Raw genomic sequence first — 18,916 nt, forward strand, 5'->3', positions numbered from 1 at the left:
CAGCAGCTATGTATACTAAAGTTTTGTGAAACCCAGATTCCCAAAAAGGTTTGGACGCTGTGATTCTTCTCACTTTCTGTGTTGCAAGCATCACATTCATAGTGTAAATTTACACAAAACAATAAAGTTTATCAGTTTGAACAGAAAAAACCTTGTGTTTGTACTGTGTTTATTTGAATATAGGTCCCGATGATTCGCACATCATTACATTATGTTTTTATTTTGTTTGAAGTTACTAGCACTCAGAAACTGTGAGAAATCTAATTTCTACATAATGTTGCTTTAATGCGGGAATGTTACATTGTATATCTGTAAAAGGTTGAAATAGTGGGCAGCTACAAATCTTTAAATATTGAAGACTTAAGATGAACAAAGCATTAGATACATCTTTAATGGAGTACCCTGGTGTAAAGGCATGTGTCAGCTTACCCTGGTGGAATCATTGACCTCCATTTGTGCCAGCAGTTTTCCATTAATGCTGAAGTTGCAGAAGCGGCCTCTCTCGTAGTAGATGATGCAGTGCCCCTCGCTGGACACTGAGATGAGCCGTGGGCACAGATAGTGGTCCGGCCCCTCCAGAGCCCGCAGCAGGTCTCCTGTGATGGTGTGGACCAGACATGGACCCTCTGCCAAACCGAAACATGCACAGATAGACGCACAAACATGAGCAAAGTGTCAATGTAAAAAATAAAATAATAAATGATTCTCACTTTATAAGATCACTACTGAGCATGATCAGAGATAGATTCCTGGTTCCACAGTTTTCTGTGAGGTATGTTGTTTAGCTGGGGACATGCGCAGGTCTGGAGTGTTTACTGAAATGACTATCTGTCAATGTGAGGTTGTAATACAATCATATGTATGACTGTAGTTAAACTCAAAGCAGAAGTGTCCCTGATTTTCTCTTTTCTCTGATGACAATGACGTGGAAGGGACATGGAAAAGTACACTGACCTTTGGCTCCACTGATGACAAGGCCCAGCTCTGCGCAGACTGACACACACACAACTTCCTGGTCATGACCCGTCAGAACTGCTCTTGGTGCTGGGTAGTCACCTAAAAGATAACAGATACACAATGTCATAAAACAAATGGTTTAATTTATTAAATCTATAGTCTGACTCTAAAAATATCACCTAAACAATCTAGATACCTGTGTAGCATATTGAATATCCTGAGTATGCTGCATTTGTGAATAATCACCAGCAAACCTTCATCAGGCAATAAAATCATATAAACACAAGCCCAGCGATTGTGACACACATCTGCTAGCAGGGAGGTCCCTTTGGATTGTCATGTAAATGCAGGGATGCCCACCGATGGCAGCCGAGCCACTTGATTTCATCCTGCGTGTCACATGATTGATGATGGCCAGGGGAGAGGTTAGTGAGGGGAGTTTCATGGCAACTGGAGCCCAATGCTGCCAGAATGGTGTCTGAAGAGAAGTATGAAAGCGGCGCTCTTTGTGTTCACTGATCACCAATAATGGTAATTTATAATTATGATCTGTTTCTTACGGAGAGTTGAACCCTCTCAATTAATCACCCACACATTATTGTAATCAGTGGGAATTATCCGCACTTGACAACAAACTATGAAATGCAAACCAAATGCAGCCAAGGTTTAGGCACTCACATTTTTATTGTATGTTTTTAATATATAATTTTAATTCTAATTTAAAGTTCTGTTAAAGCAGCTCTGAGAAACTAATTTTTTGTTGATTCTGGCGGCCCCTGTGGACAAGAGTTATGAGCACCACCTCTTTCTTTTGTATAAAGCTTGGATTTGTTTTGGAAGTGAGTGAAAGTAAGAAAGCCGAAACACTTTTTTAATACATTCTATTTTTGAATATTCGAATACTGGTTCAACTTGAAAATTTGAATAGATAATGTGACTATGGTTTCATCTTGGTAGAATTGCGTCATTATCACCATGCTCCGGTAAAACGTGTATAGCACGGTCTTTTCTACATTAATAGCTCCCGCTGACTATCGAATACTGTATTAAAAACTCCTTGTAGTGATATCAATTAATGGTGTAATTTGTGTGGACCTTTAGTATTCACCACCTTTCAGCCCAGTAGTTATAGCAACTCAAGCAAAACTTGAGTTGAGTTGCATTGAGTTACCATTAAATATACAGTATGTAGCTGTTGGTGTCCACACGCGACTCCAAGTTCAGCCAATTTCAGTGAAAGTTTCTCCATCCACCTCGATGACAGTTAAGCCCTGATAGATGATGTGGACATGTGTCAGACCTCTCTCCTCCTCCCCCATCATCTCCTCCTCCAGCTCGGCATATCGCCTCTGCAGCTGTAGCGGTCCAGTCAGTGAGCTGGACTGTGATCGATGCAGCACAGTCCCTCTGAGACCAGGACCTGAGCAGTGCTGTCAGTCCCAGCACCCACTGTCGAGGGGGGCTGAATAGGACAAGTGTCAGAAAAAGCCTCCAGGGGGAAAAAGGGACCTTGTGCAGCTCACCTACCCGACAAAAGATTCAATCAGCCTGCACTGTGTACCCCCCACCCTCTCCTGGCCCTCTGGGACGAGCCGAAGTCAGCCACCACAATTACCCGGTGCAAATATCCCCTTGCACCGGTGTGACGGGCCGAGTCTGAGAGGCAGGGCCTTGATTGAGCTGGAAGTTATTTTAATTATTACACATTTAAGACACATGCAGCCTTTTGGGGCGCGGGTGAAATCAATTTCTCGGCCACGCCACATCTGCGGGATGAGGGAGCAGTGATCCAGAGGGCTGCTGCTGCCACATATTCACACAACCTTCAAGCAGTAGTATAGAAAATATAATAGGCATGAAATCACCAGAATGAGGCTTGTGGAATGAATAAGCCAATAAGTAAGAGAATAAAAAGGACTTCAAGTGTGAAGATATGAAAAGGTGTCCGTGGTTTATCCCTTAGGGTCCTTGCAAATGCTTGCCATCCATATTTGAACATGACTGATATTTCCTGGCTGCAGATGTTTGTGCAGTGCTGCGTCAAACATTCAGTATTAACAGTTTGCGCAGATTGAGTCATTTTCCACAGAACCGTCCCCTTTCTCACAGCTCCCACACATCTAGCGTTCTGCATTCTTGAACCAAATTAGGTCTTTCTGACCTTGTTATGTTTATAAACAGAGACAGACTGCTTATCGGATCTGATATTAAGCATTTTTATGATTATCAGAATCTGAGTAGGTTAATTTATTTATTTATTTATTTTGCCAGATTGACGTTTAAACACAGTAAATTAATTCAAAAATGTGCAACTTTGGCCCTGATGCAGCACCCTCTCTGTCTGTAGTCACCACTCTGTGGTCCCAGTCAATGTCCTGCCCACAGCACTATCTGGTTACAAGCCTTGAGCCTCTGCAAAGTAACTATTAACTAAAGTTAGCAAATAAATGTAGTGGAGTAAAAAGTACAATATTGGTAACCGAAATGTAGTGGAGTGGAAGTATAAAGTAGCAGAAAAGTACAGTACTTAGTAGACTTAGTTACTCCACCATTGGTTATTCTAAATTTTGACTCTGAGATTTTCATTCTAAACTATAATCCGTATTGTTATCGGCCCTGAAGAAAAACATATTGGTCAGACACTATTGATGAGATATTGACATTGGAATTGATTTGACCGAGTGAAAACACATCCTGTCTCTTGTTTCTCGAGATGAGCCATGTAGCGTCCCGTCCTTTTGTCCGTTGAAGATGCATTGTAAGCACTAGTAGCATGAATATCAGGGGAATACTGTTTTCCTGCTGCAGTAACACAAGTGCTATTGCCCCTTGCTAATTGGAGGCAACCAAGCTGAAATTCTTAATTAACTGTCGGAGCCTCAGTGAAGTTAATTAGAGAACACTCGCAACTAATCAGGAGCTACTAGAATCTGTGACAATTGGAAACACAAGATCTTCATGCACACAAACACACACACACACGCACATAATATCATCCAGAAATAAAATAAAAACACTCTTCCACATCTTCAGTGTTCCAGTTCCACACCATATATGGCGCTCCTCGCTTAAACAGTAATGTGAAGTCTGCTTCTCCTGCTCTGATGGATTGTTTTGAACACAGACAATCAGTGGGAATGAGCAGCTAAATGAACTGAGCTGCATAAATCACACACTGGGGTCTACCATTTTGAATGCCAAGACATCTGGAGTCGTCTACAGTACCTAAAAGCAGCACAGTTCAATGCCGTGGATCACATTAATATATCACAGCTACAGTGCATATAAATTATCATCTCTCTGTCTCTACACATTATTTGATTTCCAGGGGTAGAATGCCTTTTCTCCAGTGTTGATCAAAGACTCTTTCTTCCTATATCACTCTAAAAATGCTGACAGTAAACTCGTGCACCTTTATGGGCTTTTACTCAACAACAAAGTAGAACATTTAATGGGTGAAATACTAGACTGAAACATTTTCCAGTAGCTTTGTCCAGAGAGTATTGCCACTGTATGTGTACTCTTACTCACTGTTATTGGGGTTGTCTCCGATGATATGATGCCGTCCACTCCAGTACCACAGCAGAAGTGTTGCATCCCTGGACCCAGAGACGATGTAGCAGTCTCCTCCGATGTATGACTCTGATCTGGCCAGACACGTCACCACGTCCCAGTGGCCAAAAACTATCTGGGTCAGCTTCCCTAAAGAAAGTACGTACAAACATGTTTTTGATGAAGTTGAAAGGAAATGCAATACAGTGAAACTACTGCCAACTGTGTTTTCAAAGGCCCACTTACTGTTAAGGGAGTATTGTATGAAAAAGTAGAAAAATATTTCCAGTATAGTAAAAAATATGGTTCCCAACCTTATTGGCTTTGAAGTTAATCAATGTCTGCTTGTGACCTCTCATCACATATTATGGCTTTAGTGTGGACACAGTTCAGATCAGCACGCAGGAGCGATTTTTTCCTCTTGATTTATTATAATTGGATGATTTTTAGAGGCCAGAAGAGGTGAAAGTTTCAGAGTCATTCCTATGTTCCCAGGGTCCTATTTTCTTCAGATTCATATGGCACCGAATGTTGTAAAACTACAAAAAGTCCTACTATACAAGACTAAATAAATATTACTTTGGTGAAAGTAAAAGTAACCCATACAAATTGTACTGTATTGTAAGTATATAACAATAAATGTATTGAAGAATCAAAAGTAATTTTCTAGCAATAAAGTAAAGTAATAAATGAATGTATATTTACATGTATACTATATACTATGGGTTTACTGATTTCCTACCTGGCCCAATATCATATCCGATTTTCAGCATTTTTCTCATTATCAGAGTCAGTGTTTTTTTATCTGATTGCCGTTAAAATAAAAATGAATTTATTAAAAAATATGCTGCTTTGGTTCTGATGCATCATGCAATCTGCAATGTAACAAGTAACTGAAGTTATCAAATAAATATATTGGGTAAAAAGTACAATATTTGCTTCAGAAAAAATGAAATACTCAAGTAAAGTACAGGCTGTGACAAAGGGCCCGATGTTCCGAGGGTCCTATGTTCCAAGGGTTAGGTTAAGGGTTTTGACCCGAGCACAGAAGCAGGGTTTATGTGTGTTAACAGAATATTTAACTTGAGCCATGGCAACATAGGACTCTAAGAACATGCAGACAAAATAAAAATTAACACAACAGATTTTTCTTTGCCTTTGTGACCCATCTGATTCATCTTTGGGTGGTCCTCACAAGCGGCAGTGATAACCATTTATATAATTAAACAAGAATGTTTCTGACATTATCAACTTAGTCCCACTTAGTCATTATCAACAGAAAGAAAATCAGTGGATTTCAGTGTATTACAGTATAGACATCCATTTTTCTACACAGCTTGTCAGGAGAGAACAGCAACAATACTGTATTATTCCCATCATAGCGCTGAGTCCTCCACACATCACTGCACACCTCTATAGGAAATAGAGTTTACACTGCAACCTACCTGTCTCGGAGGAGTACACACGAAAGCTCTTGTCCCAGAAGCCACACACCAGTATGTAGCGGTTGTCAGCTGTCACCACGAAACAGTGTGTGGTGATTTGGATGCTCTGGTCCACTAGGTCTGTGATCTGACGCTTGTTGCTTCCAGTATTGTTGGCTGTGAAAAAAAGGAAATACAGAACAGGTGTCAATACGCAAGGAGTTACAAACATGTTATAAGTTATTGAAATGAGACCCTTGCCAAAATCGCTATGAAAGTCAGTGTTCTATTTTTTGTTTCCTTTATTTTTTTTTATTAAAAACAAGGACGCTTACTCACCAACCAGAGAATCCATCTCTATAGGGAGGTGATGGGCCTGCTCCAGAGAGTAGCCTGGTGCTCCTCGAAGACCTGGGGATACATGAGGAAATGAATTATTGAGGATATTTCTAACCTCTGCACATGTGCATTCTTACACACAGACACACACAAACACTCACAAACACACGCACACATAATCACACACCTGCTCCCTTTTTCAGAGCCAAAGTTAATTCAGAGTCTCTTCCAGGAGATGGAAGTATTGGAGGTTCATCAGAAAGATTTCCATCTGTCTTACTGGACTTTTGTTTTTTTTCTCACAGTGTCAAACTGAATGGAGATATTTTATCCGTGCAATCTGTATCTGGAGCCACATTTGAAACAGCAACATGCCTGAAAATATGGTGGCCTTATTATCATTACTATTCTGAAAAGCCAAACCGCATTTCCCTCCTCTACGACAGGATGGCAAGGGCACTGCAGCTGTGTTCATTAGTGTGGGAGCAGCCAGATCAGCCACACAGTGCGGACTCTTTGGTCCTGAGCTCTGTGTGTTTCTACTGTGACAGATGGGGACGTGTGAGGAGAATGTGGTGCAGTTGCGGCCTAATTTCCTAGTAACCATTGCTTTGGCCCTCTGACCCTGAGGTGAGGCCGGTTCTCAGGGAGGGGCTCTGTGGGTAATGTTGTTCACACATGTCTGAAAAGGAACATGTGGAAACATTCATGGTCAGCTTACCTAGGAGGTGCTAGCCTCTCGCATAGCCAGCTGGCTACAGCTCTATTATGCGCGGTGGGCAGGCTTGTGTGTGACGGTGATGAAGTGATTTTACAGGGCCACTGCTGTGGTAGGTATCGCATGTGGTGTGGCACATTTATTATTATTTTTTTTACGAGGGCACATGTGTATGTTTGAACATATCACCTGCCATGTGTGTTGAGCTCCACTCACCAACGGTGTTGTGCCATCGGTTCACGGCAAATACGCGGTTGCAGGTGACAGTGACCACAGCAGGTATGGTAAGATGGGGCAACGTGTTGGCGGCCACATGTGTCACTGGCGAATTGGATGGGAACTTCAACACCATGATGACATCCTGCTGCATCTGGTCCTTGAACATGAGAGGACTCTGTGGAAGGAAACACTATTGAGTAGAAGAGAGAAAAGACGGAGTGTGGGGAAGGATGGAGGGATGTGATGACGGCAGAGGAGGAGGAGGAGTACAAGGAAAGAGGACCAGGAAGAAGAAGGGGGGATGGAGAAAATGAAAAGAACAGGTATGGAAAGATGAGAGAAAAAGAATGGAAATAGGCAATTAGTGTGGAGGTTGGAGGAAAAACTAGGTTCAGACACAGAGGAGAGCTTCATGCACTGACCCCCTCTGGACAGTGCAGTCAGACAAGGGGACTGGTCAGACAAGGGTAAGACATGAAAAACTGAGATGAGATAGGCTGTACACATGGGATGGTGCATAAATGACACACATGTATCAGGAAGATTCAGAAGCATGAGTTTGATTTTACCACAGTGAAATTCAGCTCAACTTTTACAACCCTGGGTTACATGTGTAGCAAGAGTAAAGCAAGGGCAGAGATAGTGATCCTGACAATACCCTGTGAGTTTTGAACCAGTTTCAGCACTCATTCTATCTCTAATTTTGAGACCTTTGACAAAAGTGGACAGAAGTGGATGAAAACATTCACATCTGTTAGAAAAGTAGAAAATTGAACTAAAGGGTCTCAAAGGGATCTGCCTTACAAAGTTTCTTGTAGGGAGAGAGAAACAGAGAGAGCCACATGTGGATAATGAGGGCTAGGCTGGCTATTACATGGATTAGACAGGGAAGAGCAGCTTACAGCAGAAGGAGGGGAGCTGCTAGGCCAGTAGGGAGCACTCTTCCCTTTACACCGCACAGCTAGAAGGCAGTAACAGCTATAAAACAGTGCAGAGAACTAGTGCTGAAAATGTGTTGTTATATTGCGGGTCTGTGACCTACATGAGGTAAAGCTTCTAAAATATTTATCTTAGGTTATAAAAGAGTGGACTGCAGGAAATATATAGACATGAAAAATCAGAGAGCATCTATCTCAATCTTGCGTCTACCTACAAACACACACCACCCAGGCTCGTACAGGTCCAACACCCTCTCTCACACACACCACCTTCAACACCAGAGGTGCAGGGAATTTTCCCAGCATGCTCGCTGCTCTCACCAGGTGCATGGCGGAGCTGCGTGGAGGATGTGGCTCAATAAGCAACTGAGATGGCGTCTGTCCAAAGCTCTGGATCTGCGCCTCTGTGGCCTGCGGGAGAGAGAGAGGGGAGAAGGAGAGAGAGAGAGAGCGGCTGTCACAATCAATATGCATCAAAGTGATGGGTCAATGCGTTACTTGACAATGCAAGCAAATCCTAACTCAGCCGTGCCTCTGAGGAAGGGGGGAGGTAAAGGGAAAGGGGAGCACTCCCAATCCGCCTGGGTGCTCCCCCTTCCCCCCTCGGCCTGCAGAGTCATCCAAGTGTTAGTATGGAAGAGACAAGCCTTTTCCTATTAACATGCTTCAGTTAACCATTCCCATTTCCAGGCGCAGGGGCCCCCACTGCATAAACGTTAACCTGGAGTGACATCCAGCTAGGACTGCAGCAGGCCGGCCCGCTTTTAGATGTTATTGTGCTTGAAACAAAGGGGAAAAGCAAGTCCATGCACACACAGACGTATGAAACAGAGGCACACAATCACACAAGTAGACCAGGGTGATTTGGGAGTGGGTACCTTGATGAAGGGTGATTTATGGGGTATGATGGGGTAGGTGCTTGTGACTTAGGAAAAAACTAAAAACAGCGTGGCAAGTGGCACACTGAGTAGAGGATAAAAAACAACACCAGAAGACTATTTTAGTATTATTAGAAAATAACTTCTACTTAAATAAACAAAAGATCTCATTTGCCTCCAGTGAGCGAGGAAAGAAACAAGCAGTAAGAGCTGCTGAGCTTGACTGAAAGTGGGGCACTCCACGTTGGGAGTGATTGATGTGACTGGAGCCACTTCCACCATCAGAGGGGAGCTTGTAGACGTCCGTCAATGCCACTGTGCACAATGGAACATACATCGCTCAGCCTCTCACCCGCCCTTCTGACTGCCTGGGTGACTAGCCCTCATTTTCCTCCGCCTGCCCTGTACACACCACTCACTATCAAAAGGACCTATTGGGTAGCACATGCCACAGAGGGAGATGTGGCACGGGAAGTTTGGAGGTGATACTGAATCAGGACAGGCCACCTGCAAGTCAAACAGTCGCCCCTAACACCCCCTGGTCACTTCTTATCTTCCACAGCACCAAAAAAGGCGCTGTCTGCACGGCTGACTGCTGTCACACAGCAGCAGTGAAAGTTTCATGCGAGTTGGTGAGCACATTTGGCAACCATTAAGTGTTAGCCGGTGTTTCTTTACAACGCAGTCCGTCAAGTAATAAGCAACTGACATTATGGCTATTTAAGGTTAGGTTTGGGGTGAGGGTCACAATGTCTGCTCAAATAGAGAAATTTGATACAAAGATCAGAAAGGCTGAGAGGGCCATGTGGAAAACATCACCATATTTCTTGTGATGATTCTATTACCAGGGAAACTGGGCTGTTGCATGTCCCGTTTTGGTAGTCTTTGACAACCTTGACGCCCAGCAATTATTCCCAGAGTGCAAGGGGGAGGGTCTGTCTGTATATGTTTGTGTTGTGTGTTGTGTGTTGTGTGTTGTGTGTCGGGGGAACGGGGGTCTGACTTGTTGAAGGTTAACTCAAGAACTTGTTCCTCCACTAGATGATCAAAACATGTCAATATCTCTCAGGTGCTTCAACACTAATCCTCCCTGAGGTATGTCAGAAGCATATCTCTATCTCAGTCTGAGATGGAGAGCACTTAACAGGCAGTTCATTAGTTTAAGTCACTTCAGGCTCTGCTTTTTGGCTGATAAGTGACACTTATTGCCAAAGCCATCTGGATGATCTCCCCTCCCAGCAACAACCGCCTTGCTTGGGTGAGCACCTAACATCCATCATAACGCACTGTGTCTGCGTGTCTGTCTGTCTGACTTTGTTCGCGTCTGATTTTGGCGTGAGGAGGTGAATGGCTGCAGCTCTCTCTTTATCTGCTGCCTGGTCCCCAAACTGGTGACAGAAAGACACTTCGGAGGATGATCCCCCTAACAGCATCCTCCAGTGCACTCATGCAATGCAGCAACACAACAGCTCTGTCAGACAGAATGCAAACACGGCCTTGCAGTGACCCGCTAAGCACCGTGGGATCATGCTGAGTCACGACACCTGAGATCAGCCGTGGCAACTACAAATATGAAGCTGCTACACCTTTCACCTTTTGACTGATGCTGTAGATTACAGAAGCAAATTGCTTGAAGTACTTCTGGCTTTTAGATAGTTTAAACAGATTATAAAAACTGATCAAAACAGCACAGAGACGATACAGGCACAGGCAAATACACATAAACAAACTATCAATGTAATTGCTGTGTAATTGTGTTACTTTCTCATGTGACCGCACTGCTGCCCATTCTTTACATGCCACTGAAATTTTGTTTAAAGTAAGCTCATCAGGAATTATTTTAATCCTTAAGTACTAACAAAGAATTACCTTCAGGCTGTTTCTTGAGTGACAGCTTTGGAGTTGACATGTGCACTACTGTAAGTGGGAGAAGAAATGTCTCCAACAATGTGTCCACCAGTAGCTGATTGCCTCTAATGCACCTATCATGCACACTGGATCATATACATAATGTGATACATATGAAGGGAGTTTATCATTAAGGTCAAGCATTTAAACACTTGTGTTCCATCCCTACCAGAATATCAAGGTGAAATCAATTTAAAGTATGTCAGATGCTTCAAAGCCCTTCACCAGCTAGCCACAGCACACTTTGTTGTCTTTGTCGATTGAGAGGGGGCAGGAGGGGCGGTGGCAGCTGAGTAGGAATAGAGTCCCACTGATGAATAATTTGTCTGTTTACTTCTGAGTGACACAGCGGGGTCTGAATCAAGGGGTTGCTGTCATGTTTTTCCATAAGAGAAGCCTGTCAGGAGGAGCATCGTGGAGAAGGACCGCTGTTCCGGCAGTGTGCCCAGTAGAGCTGTCACCGTGCCCTCAACCAGAGGCCCGGCGGCATGTCAGGAGTGTCAGCATTTCCATCTGACACGCGGACGGAAATTATCTCTCATGACCTCTAATTTCTTGACATTTCAAATGCCTTAATTGTTCTGACTAATGCCAGATCGGCAGTTTCACCTGTCAAGCCCAGAATGAATCAATACCCTGGAGTCAATCGTCACATTTCAGCAGGTCCTTGCAAGACATTCATTGGGCACTTTTCCATGCTCCACCTCACTGACTCAGACTCACATGCTGGCTTGTGTGAGACAGAAGGAGTGGTAAACAGTAGTGGGAATGAAGGTACGATAAATCCTGCAAGATATCACCTACAAAATTATCATAACGTTAACATAGCCTGTGCAGGAAATTGTTCAACTTAAATAACTTAACAGCAGAGCATGGAAGTGCAGTAAAACTGCTGTTATTGGATCGGCCAGGAGAAATACTTGGACATTTAATGCTTATACTAAATGTTCATTCTCTACACTAAAATTTTTTAAAGGATTGCAGGGGCTATTGAAACATTTGTTGTTTGTAGAACTGCAATGATGAATCAATTAATCGATCTGTTTTCAACTGTTTTTCTCTCGAATTGCCTTCTCTACCTTTAAATTTATTGTCAACTACTTTGATTGATTGGTTTGAGTTTTTTTTTGCAAGGAAAAAAAAATCAAAATTCTCTGATTCTAGCCTCTTAAATGTGAATATTCTCTGGTTTCTTTACTCCTCTATGATAGTAAACTGGATCTCTTTAAGTTGTGGACAAAACAAGACATCTGATGCTGTGATTGTTCTCTATATTTTCTAGACCAAAAAACTGATCAATTAATTGAGAAAAGAATCAACAGATTAATTGACAATGAAAATAATCATCAGTTAACAATATTGGAATAGCCAGTAAGTCAGTTTCACATCCTTTACATGCAAGGAAATCAAATAATTACATTTTATTACCCCTGTTTAACAGACTTGTTCATAAAGCATTATCAGGAAACTGCAAGGTTTTAGTATATGCGGTTTAGATAAACAATGTTATACTTTATGTTACAGTGAAAAGAGGAATCCATCTGGAATGGGAAACATGACTGAAGGTATGAAGGCTTGTCTTAATTAGTGCTCATCATATCCGCATTACATCAGTTGCAATTAGCTGAGCCAATTTCTCTCTCCAGCACAAATACATTCACTTGTCACAATAGCGACTGCATCAACTGGGCACAATTAGGGAGTCTGAGTAGCGGGCTTCCTAATGTGCAACTAACTAACAGTACTGTCATCTTTCAGGGTAACAGTAGGGTGTACGACAGCTAAGAACCCCCTCAGCCTGACGCAAAATTAAAAAAGAAATGCAGCGCCTAAACCTTTCTCAAAATGATGAAAACCAAACCTTTCACAATATGGTTTGGTAATTAGATCAGCCAAATCTTCTGCAGGTGATTTGCATAGTGGTCACTTGATAAATAAAGGCGCCCCTGGAAGTGACAGTATATAAATGACTTGTTTTGCAGACAGCAGATGGTGGATATCACAGGGAGAGACAAGCTCACACTGGAAAGTACCACAATGCATGCCAGCTGCTGCAGTCTCTGGTCCCCTTTCCCCTCTACGCAATTAAGCTATTCACGAGAAGTACGGTCGAGCTAATAGATATTCAATTAATTAGATAAGAACAAGAGGATTCACTCCCTCATCTATTGACTGAGCGACCTCTGTTGATTGATCAGAGAGCTCAGTCAGATTCATTGATCTGATTAAGGGAACAGTATATTCAGCACCACAGAGAAAAGAGCAGAAATGATGATGTTAAGATGATTCTATAAATAATGTGGACAGATATTAAAAGATTACTGTTTATCTGAGAGAGAGAGAGAGAGAGAGACAGAGAGAGAGAGAGAGAGAGAGAGAGAGAGAGAGGAAATTAATAACTCAGGTCCTCAGAAGATGACGCTAATCTCAAAGTGAACTCGATGAGTCAGCAGCTCTGCCCAATTCTCTCACGGGTTACATCTGCGTGACACAATAATTGATTGACAGATGCATGATATGAATGCTCCCGGAGCTCCAGCACATGCCAGGACAAATAGAGACAGGAAGTTGTTTGCCTATGGAGAATAAGAGACGAGGGGGGAGGGGCTTTAGTCTCCATGGCAATGTGTGCATGTGCCTTACCTCTCTGAGCGAAGGGTCAGTGATACTGTCCAGCTTGGCGGAGCCCTCGTAAGTCAGGTAGTGAAAGACGTTGAGGGCGCGCATCGCCTCTGGGCCTCGCTGCTTGTAGCCGAAAATAAGGTCAATCCACTGATGCAGCTGACATGACACAAACTCGCTTTCCAGGGCCTGTCAGAGGAGCACAGGGCAAGTAGAGGAGAGAGGCATACCAGCAGCACGAGGGCCGAAATACACAACAGAAATCGTACCTCACAAACAACAGTGAACACGACAAAACATCAAACATCCCAAGTCTAATTAAGAGAACTTTAGATGGAAAGTTTACCCCCAAAATAAACAACAACATTTTCCTCTCGCGTGCGGTGCTATTTGTCCATCCAGATTGTTTTGGTTTGAGTTGACAAGTTTTGGAGATATCGACCGTAGAGATTTCTGCCTTCTCCATAAAATGGAACTAGATGGCACTCGACTTGTGGAGCTCAAGGAGTCCAAAAAAAAAAAAAAATTTTTTAAACTCAACAGCAATGTCTCTTTCCAGAAATCATGATTGGTTTACTCAAGATAATCTATAGACATCTTTGTGAGCAGTTTCATGTAGGATTTTTTTTTTTCTACCGAAAAGCTTGTGCTTTGCAACAAGATCTGTGGGTTATCTTGAGTAACCAGGTCATGATTTCTAGAAAGAGACATTGCTGTTGAGATTTTAAAAGTGTCTTTTTTGGCACTATCGGCAGCACAAGCCAAGAACCAAGTAGACATCTAGACATCTCTCTGCCAATATCTCCAGAACTCAGATAAAAACAAACTCTGTGAATAAATAGCACTATAGGTTAGAGGAAAAATACATATTTTGGGATATTGGGGGTGAACGGTCCCTTTAAGGGAAAACTAAATGCATTTAGTTAAAAAAAAAGATAAGTATCTAATCTGTTTTACTGCGCATTAAGATTACAGAAGAAAAGATTAAAGAAGAAAAGAGAAAGAAAGCTGCATCCCTTCTTTCTAATGTAATCAGCTAACTCAGGATGAGCCCCTCGTATCAGATTTCTCCGTCCATTTTATATACAGACCAACTGCCTTTGCATGGAGACAAAGAAATCGGTTCAATACTAACAGGGCTCCAATTTACTGTAAAGCTGTCTGCAGCAGCAACATTGATAAATCACTTGTGAGGGTGAAAAAGGAGGCTTGATTTCTTGTGGGAGTCTTAGTGAGAGATTTGGGATAAGATTCAGGGCAGATAATTATTATAAATATACCTATGGAAGCCATGCAGTGGCGGGTTTGATGTATTGTTCCAAAATACGGTACAATATAATTCCCATGCAGGCTGGGGTAAGGCTTTGCTAGAGGAATTTACACTCCTCCCCTCGCGTCAGGAATAACAGCCATTACCAACAAAGCCTGCTCGAGCACACAGAGGCAGAGTTTGCCACAGGGCATATCACTACAATTGAAAGTGGCACATGCAAAGATGGGAAGTGGGAGGAAGAGGGGAGGGAGGAGGAGAAGGAGGGAAGGAAAAAAAGAGGAAGAGTGAGACAGAGGGGGAGGCAGGGAGAGAGATTCACTGACAGAAATGAAATAATAGAGGAAGCAAGAGTGTGGGCTAGCTAGGGAGCAGAACAAAAGAAAGACAAAAACATGGAGGCAGAGCGACTATGATTTTCTGGGCATGTGAATACGCTGGTCTGAGAATGTAACAATGCAAGGCAACATCACACATGTATCCTTCAACAGAGAGAAAATATCCACTGTAATCCTTTTGTCATCCTCTCTCCTTGTTTTGGAGATGCAGACATGCCCGTAACAACTCCAAGTCTTTCGCTTCTCTCTCCCCTCCTGCCTCGCCCCCCTTCCACCGACCAACTCCGCCGGTATACAAGCCTGATAGAGCTCGACCAGGCAGCGTGGGCAGAGCACGGGGAAAGGTCACCTCCATAAGACCAGCCCGGCTCTGTCACTCCAGCTGAAAAGGTCAAGTGTGTTCCCACAGCCTCTTTCTACCTCTGGACCAAAAACACTGTGGCCCCTCACCTAAGGATACATAAAATGTATGAAACTTTGTGTCTTCCTGGCAGCATTATTGAAGTTTCACCAAACCTAAATTAGAGAGTGGAGACATATCAGAGTATTTTCATCACTCTACTGAGACTGTAAATGTATTCATTACATTCTGTTGTCGGAGATATCTATTTTATTTACCGCTGGGGGTGGGGCAATATATCTATATCACATCACTATTGTGATATCTGACTATATATATCGTCTTACTTTTTGAATGTAATTGCTTTATATCGTGATATGGCATGAGTTGCATGTGAAATATTTCAATTTACATGTATTTTTTTTTTTTGCAAGTTTAAGTTTGGAAGCTAAAAATATGTTGTCATGTAATACATGTGGGGCTGGTTGTGGTTCAGGAGGCTCAATCAGAGGGTTGGTGGTTCGATCCCCAGCCCCTGCAATCTACATGTTGAAGTGTCCTTGGGCAAGATACTGAACCCCAAATCCATGTGGTGTGAACGTGCATGAATGGTTGTAGCTCCTGATGAGCAGGTGGCATCTTTGATGGTAGCCTCTGCCACCAGTGTATTCATTTGTGCGTGAATGGATGAATACTTTTGTTGTAAAGCACTTTGATTGTTGACTAGGACTAGAAAAGTAAAATGTAAAATCAATCCAGCTAACATGTGGACCATCACATTTCACGTGGGCTTTTCGTAAAGACCTATTTGAATCTCTATTAACACATAACTTCAAACAAATTACAAACTGTATTCTTTCGTGTTAAGTAAAAAAAAAACTAAAAAAATGTGGTTGCCAGGTTGGGAAAAATGTACATGTTGTGTAAAGTATACTGACACTGTGATACAGGATTCCTGGGTATCCAAAGTTGTAAATACATGCAATGGCCATTCATCATGTAGTTTATGTTTTAAATATTTGTGTTCTCTTTCATAAGGTTTTGTGTGGAGGAGAGCTGTTGAGTTTGTACTGTAAGTGACTCCAGATTAAAGGAAAACAGAGTTTGTCCGACAGCGAGAGATGAATTGGATCTCCATTTCTATCTCCGCACTGCACCCTGAAACCTGCTGGGAGTTGTGGACCACATGTTGATGGGCTGTCTGTATTAAACGTGCGCACACAGTTCACACACGTGCAGGCGGAAAGGGCCCTGCGCACTGACAAAGTGATGAGGCCCGGCATTAGAGAAGGTAACACTATAGGGCAAACTTGCCCTCGGTCCTGTCCTTTAGTGACATCACCAGGGTCAGGGGTACAGTGTTTGTATTGAGCGGTGCACTTTATTAGATGCTTCATGAATAAGACAAGGAGACACAGATGCATGGGAAGGTTACAACGAAGAAGGGGAAATGGATTTATATGCTGCTGTGAGGAGGAGGCAGAAAAGCTACATGTCAAGAATTTATTTTAACCCTCAAAGACCTCGAACAATTTTCGGGGCACCTGACTCTCCTGTATTAATTCTGTTTTCCTGTGTCATACATGATTTGATTCAGGAGAATTAATGTTTTGCTGGCAGCGACAGAAAAGAAGAAAAAGGATAAAGATGAAGTGGAACTGAATTCTGTCCGAGGATTTTCTATTTCTACTTGATTTTGAATTTTACACATTCTTTAAACCTTACCATCCTGTTGATCCTAACATAGTCTTCAGGCTTCTTGGCCCAGGCTGGCAGGTCAACGTCATAAACCATTGTCCTGTCCTCCCTCATGCCCAGGTGGTAGCCGTTGCTGTTGACAAACATCTCCGGGAGGTAGTAGAACTCGGGAATCAGTTCCTGCGTTTTGAAAAAGAAAGATGTTCATGTTTTACAGCTCACTGACAGGGCCACATCTAATACCACAGTTTTCACCATATAATCGCCCAACAATTCAGCAAAGTGCAAGAAATAACACATGTGAGGACAGAGCCATGAACAACAGAGAAAAAAGGCTCTGTATCCCACTGAGATGAAGCGAGAATTCAGGGGGAAAGGTAACACAAACAAACTAAACAGCAGGCCATGAGAAGGCGGTGAGAGGTGCTAGTCCAGTTATTCCAGGCAGAGGTGTTAGGTGTGTTAAATGAAACTGGAACTGAGCTGGGTTTTTCTCCCTGGTCTCTGGGCTCTTGTGATGAGGTCAGGACCTCGCGGTGAAGGGGAAGTCAGCATGGTAAAGGAGCCCCCTACATAAAGCCTGGTGTGACTCCGTACATCGGAGACGAGAGCAAATATTTACCCGTGTTTCAAGACTAGACTATTCCTAAAGGCATTTCTCTGTGGTGAATGACCATAATAATGTTAATGTAACATTTTTTAACCCGTTGAGTACACATCATGTACGGTTTGTGTTCCTATAACCATTGGAGCATCAACATTTTAATGCCTTTTTTTTTGCCAAAGTTACGTACCAAAACTCTTTGAACACTCCAGAACCTTTACTTCAACAGAAAATAATAAAAAAAATAATAATATCCGATATAATAATATTTAATGATGACCTATCTCAAAAAAGTTTTAAATTCGGGTTTAACCGTTGACTGTAAGTATGGACAAAGCTTCCAGGTCTGAAAAGTAAAGCCAGTGCAGATGAGTCTCCAACCTGCATTCTTTCTAATGGCCAGCAGGGGGAAACTCAATTTGTTTAAAAAAGAAGTCAGATTCTACGTAAGCTTATGAGAAATTTTTATCACCTGCTTAATTGTGGATTTATGGTCTCAACTAGTGTCAAGTCTTTTTCAATACAGCATAATGTTCAATTACAGGTCGCTACCACGGCATGTCCTCAGGTTCTCAATCAGATCCAAGATCAGGATGAGATCAGGACCTCCTCCTCATCCAAAAATAGTCACTTCTTGTTCAAAAAAACCTGATGGCGTGACGGTTACACCCAAAGCCACCAGGAAGAGCACCAGGCTTTGAAGCTAATTGGACATAGTGGCCAAACTGTGTTATTACAACGTCACGTGAAGCACAGGGGTCAAAAAAGTTTACATGGTGATAGAAGCAGCTGTAAATCGGTGCTTAAAGTTTGATTTTTCCCGCAACCGCTGCAAGATGACTTGTGTCATGCCAGAATGTGATCTGAATGTGAAGAGCCACACGAATAACCCAATTTTGAACAATTTTGGACACATGCTACACTGAGTAGCTTTCATAGGATTAAACAAGGCCCCGCATCCTTCATAAGAATGAACATTGCCTGCCTCTGACGCTGTGTGCAGTTCTCATTGTATGTCCATGGTAATATTAATCTTTAGGTCAATCTCAACAGTCATTTCAAAACTGTCCATTTTGCCGTTAGCAATCCCCTCCCTCCTCTCGACATCAGT

At 42.6% G+C, this 18,916-nt stretch overlaps 1 protein-coding gene across 4 annotated transcripts in view; it reads right to left on the reverse strand.

Moving 5' to 3' along the window:
• The window catches only part of nbeab (neurobeachin b), a 224,487-nt gene that overhangs the window by 2,400 nt on the left and 203,171 nt on the right, over nucleotides 1-18,916 (reverse strand). For 2 of the 4 annotated variants that reach the window (XM_084351842.1, XM_084351840.1), the window contains exons 46-54: nucleotides 17,229-17,381; nucleotides 13,577-13,744; nucleotides 8,469-8,558; nucleotides 7,207-7,384; nucleotides 6,273-6,344; nucleotides 5,955-6,110; nucleotides 4,489-4,659; nucleotides 955-1,056; nucleotides 430-626 (exon numbers count right to left, since the gene is read on the reverse strand). In XM_084351842.1, the coding sequence (XP_084207968.1) occupies nucleotides 430-626; nucleotides 955-1,056; nucleotides 4,489-4,659; nucleotides 5,955-6,110; nucleotides 6,273-6,344; nucleotides 7,207-7,384; nucleotides 8,469-8,558; nucleotides 13,577-13,744; nucleotides 17,229-17,381 (1,287 nt within the window). Of the gene's footprint in view, nucleotides 1-429; nucleotides 627-954; nucleotides 1,057-4,488; nucleotides 4,660-5,954; nucleotides 6,111-6,272; nucleotides 6,345-7,206; nucleotides 7,400-8,468; nucleotides 8,559-13,576; nucleotides 13,745-17,228; nucleotides 17,382-18,916 lie in introns of all 4 variants that reach the window. The other 2 variants (XM_084351841.1, XM_084351839.1) reach the window with 1 other exon arrangement.

This window comes from Pagrus pagrus, assembly GCF_965226575.1.
Source record: "Pagrus pagrus genome assembly, chromosome: 4".
NCBI classification, from domain to species: domain Eukaryota; kingdom Metazoa; phylum Chordata; class Actinopteri; order Spariformes; family Sparidae; genus Pagrus; species Pagrus pagrus.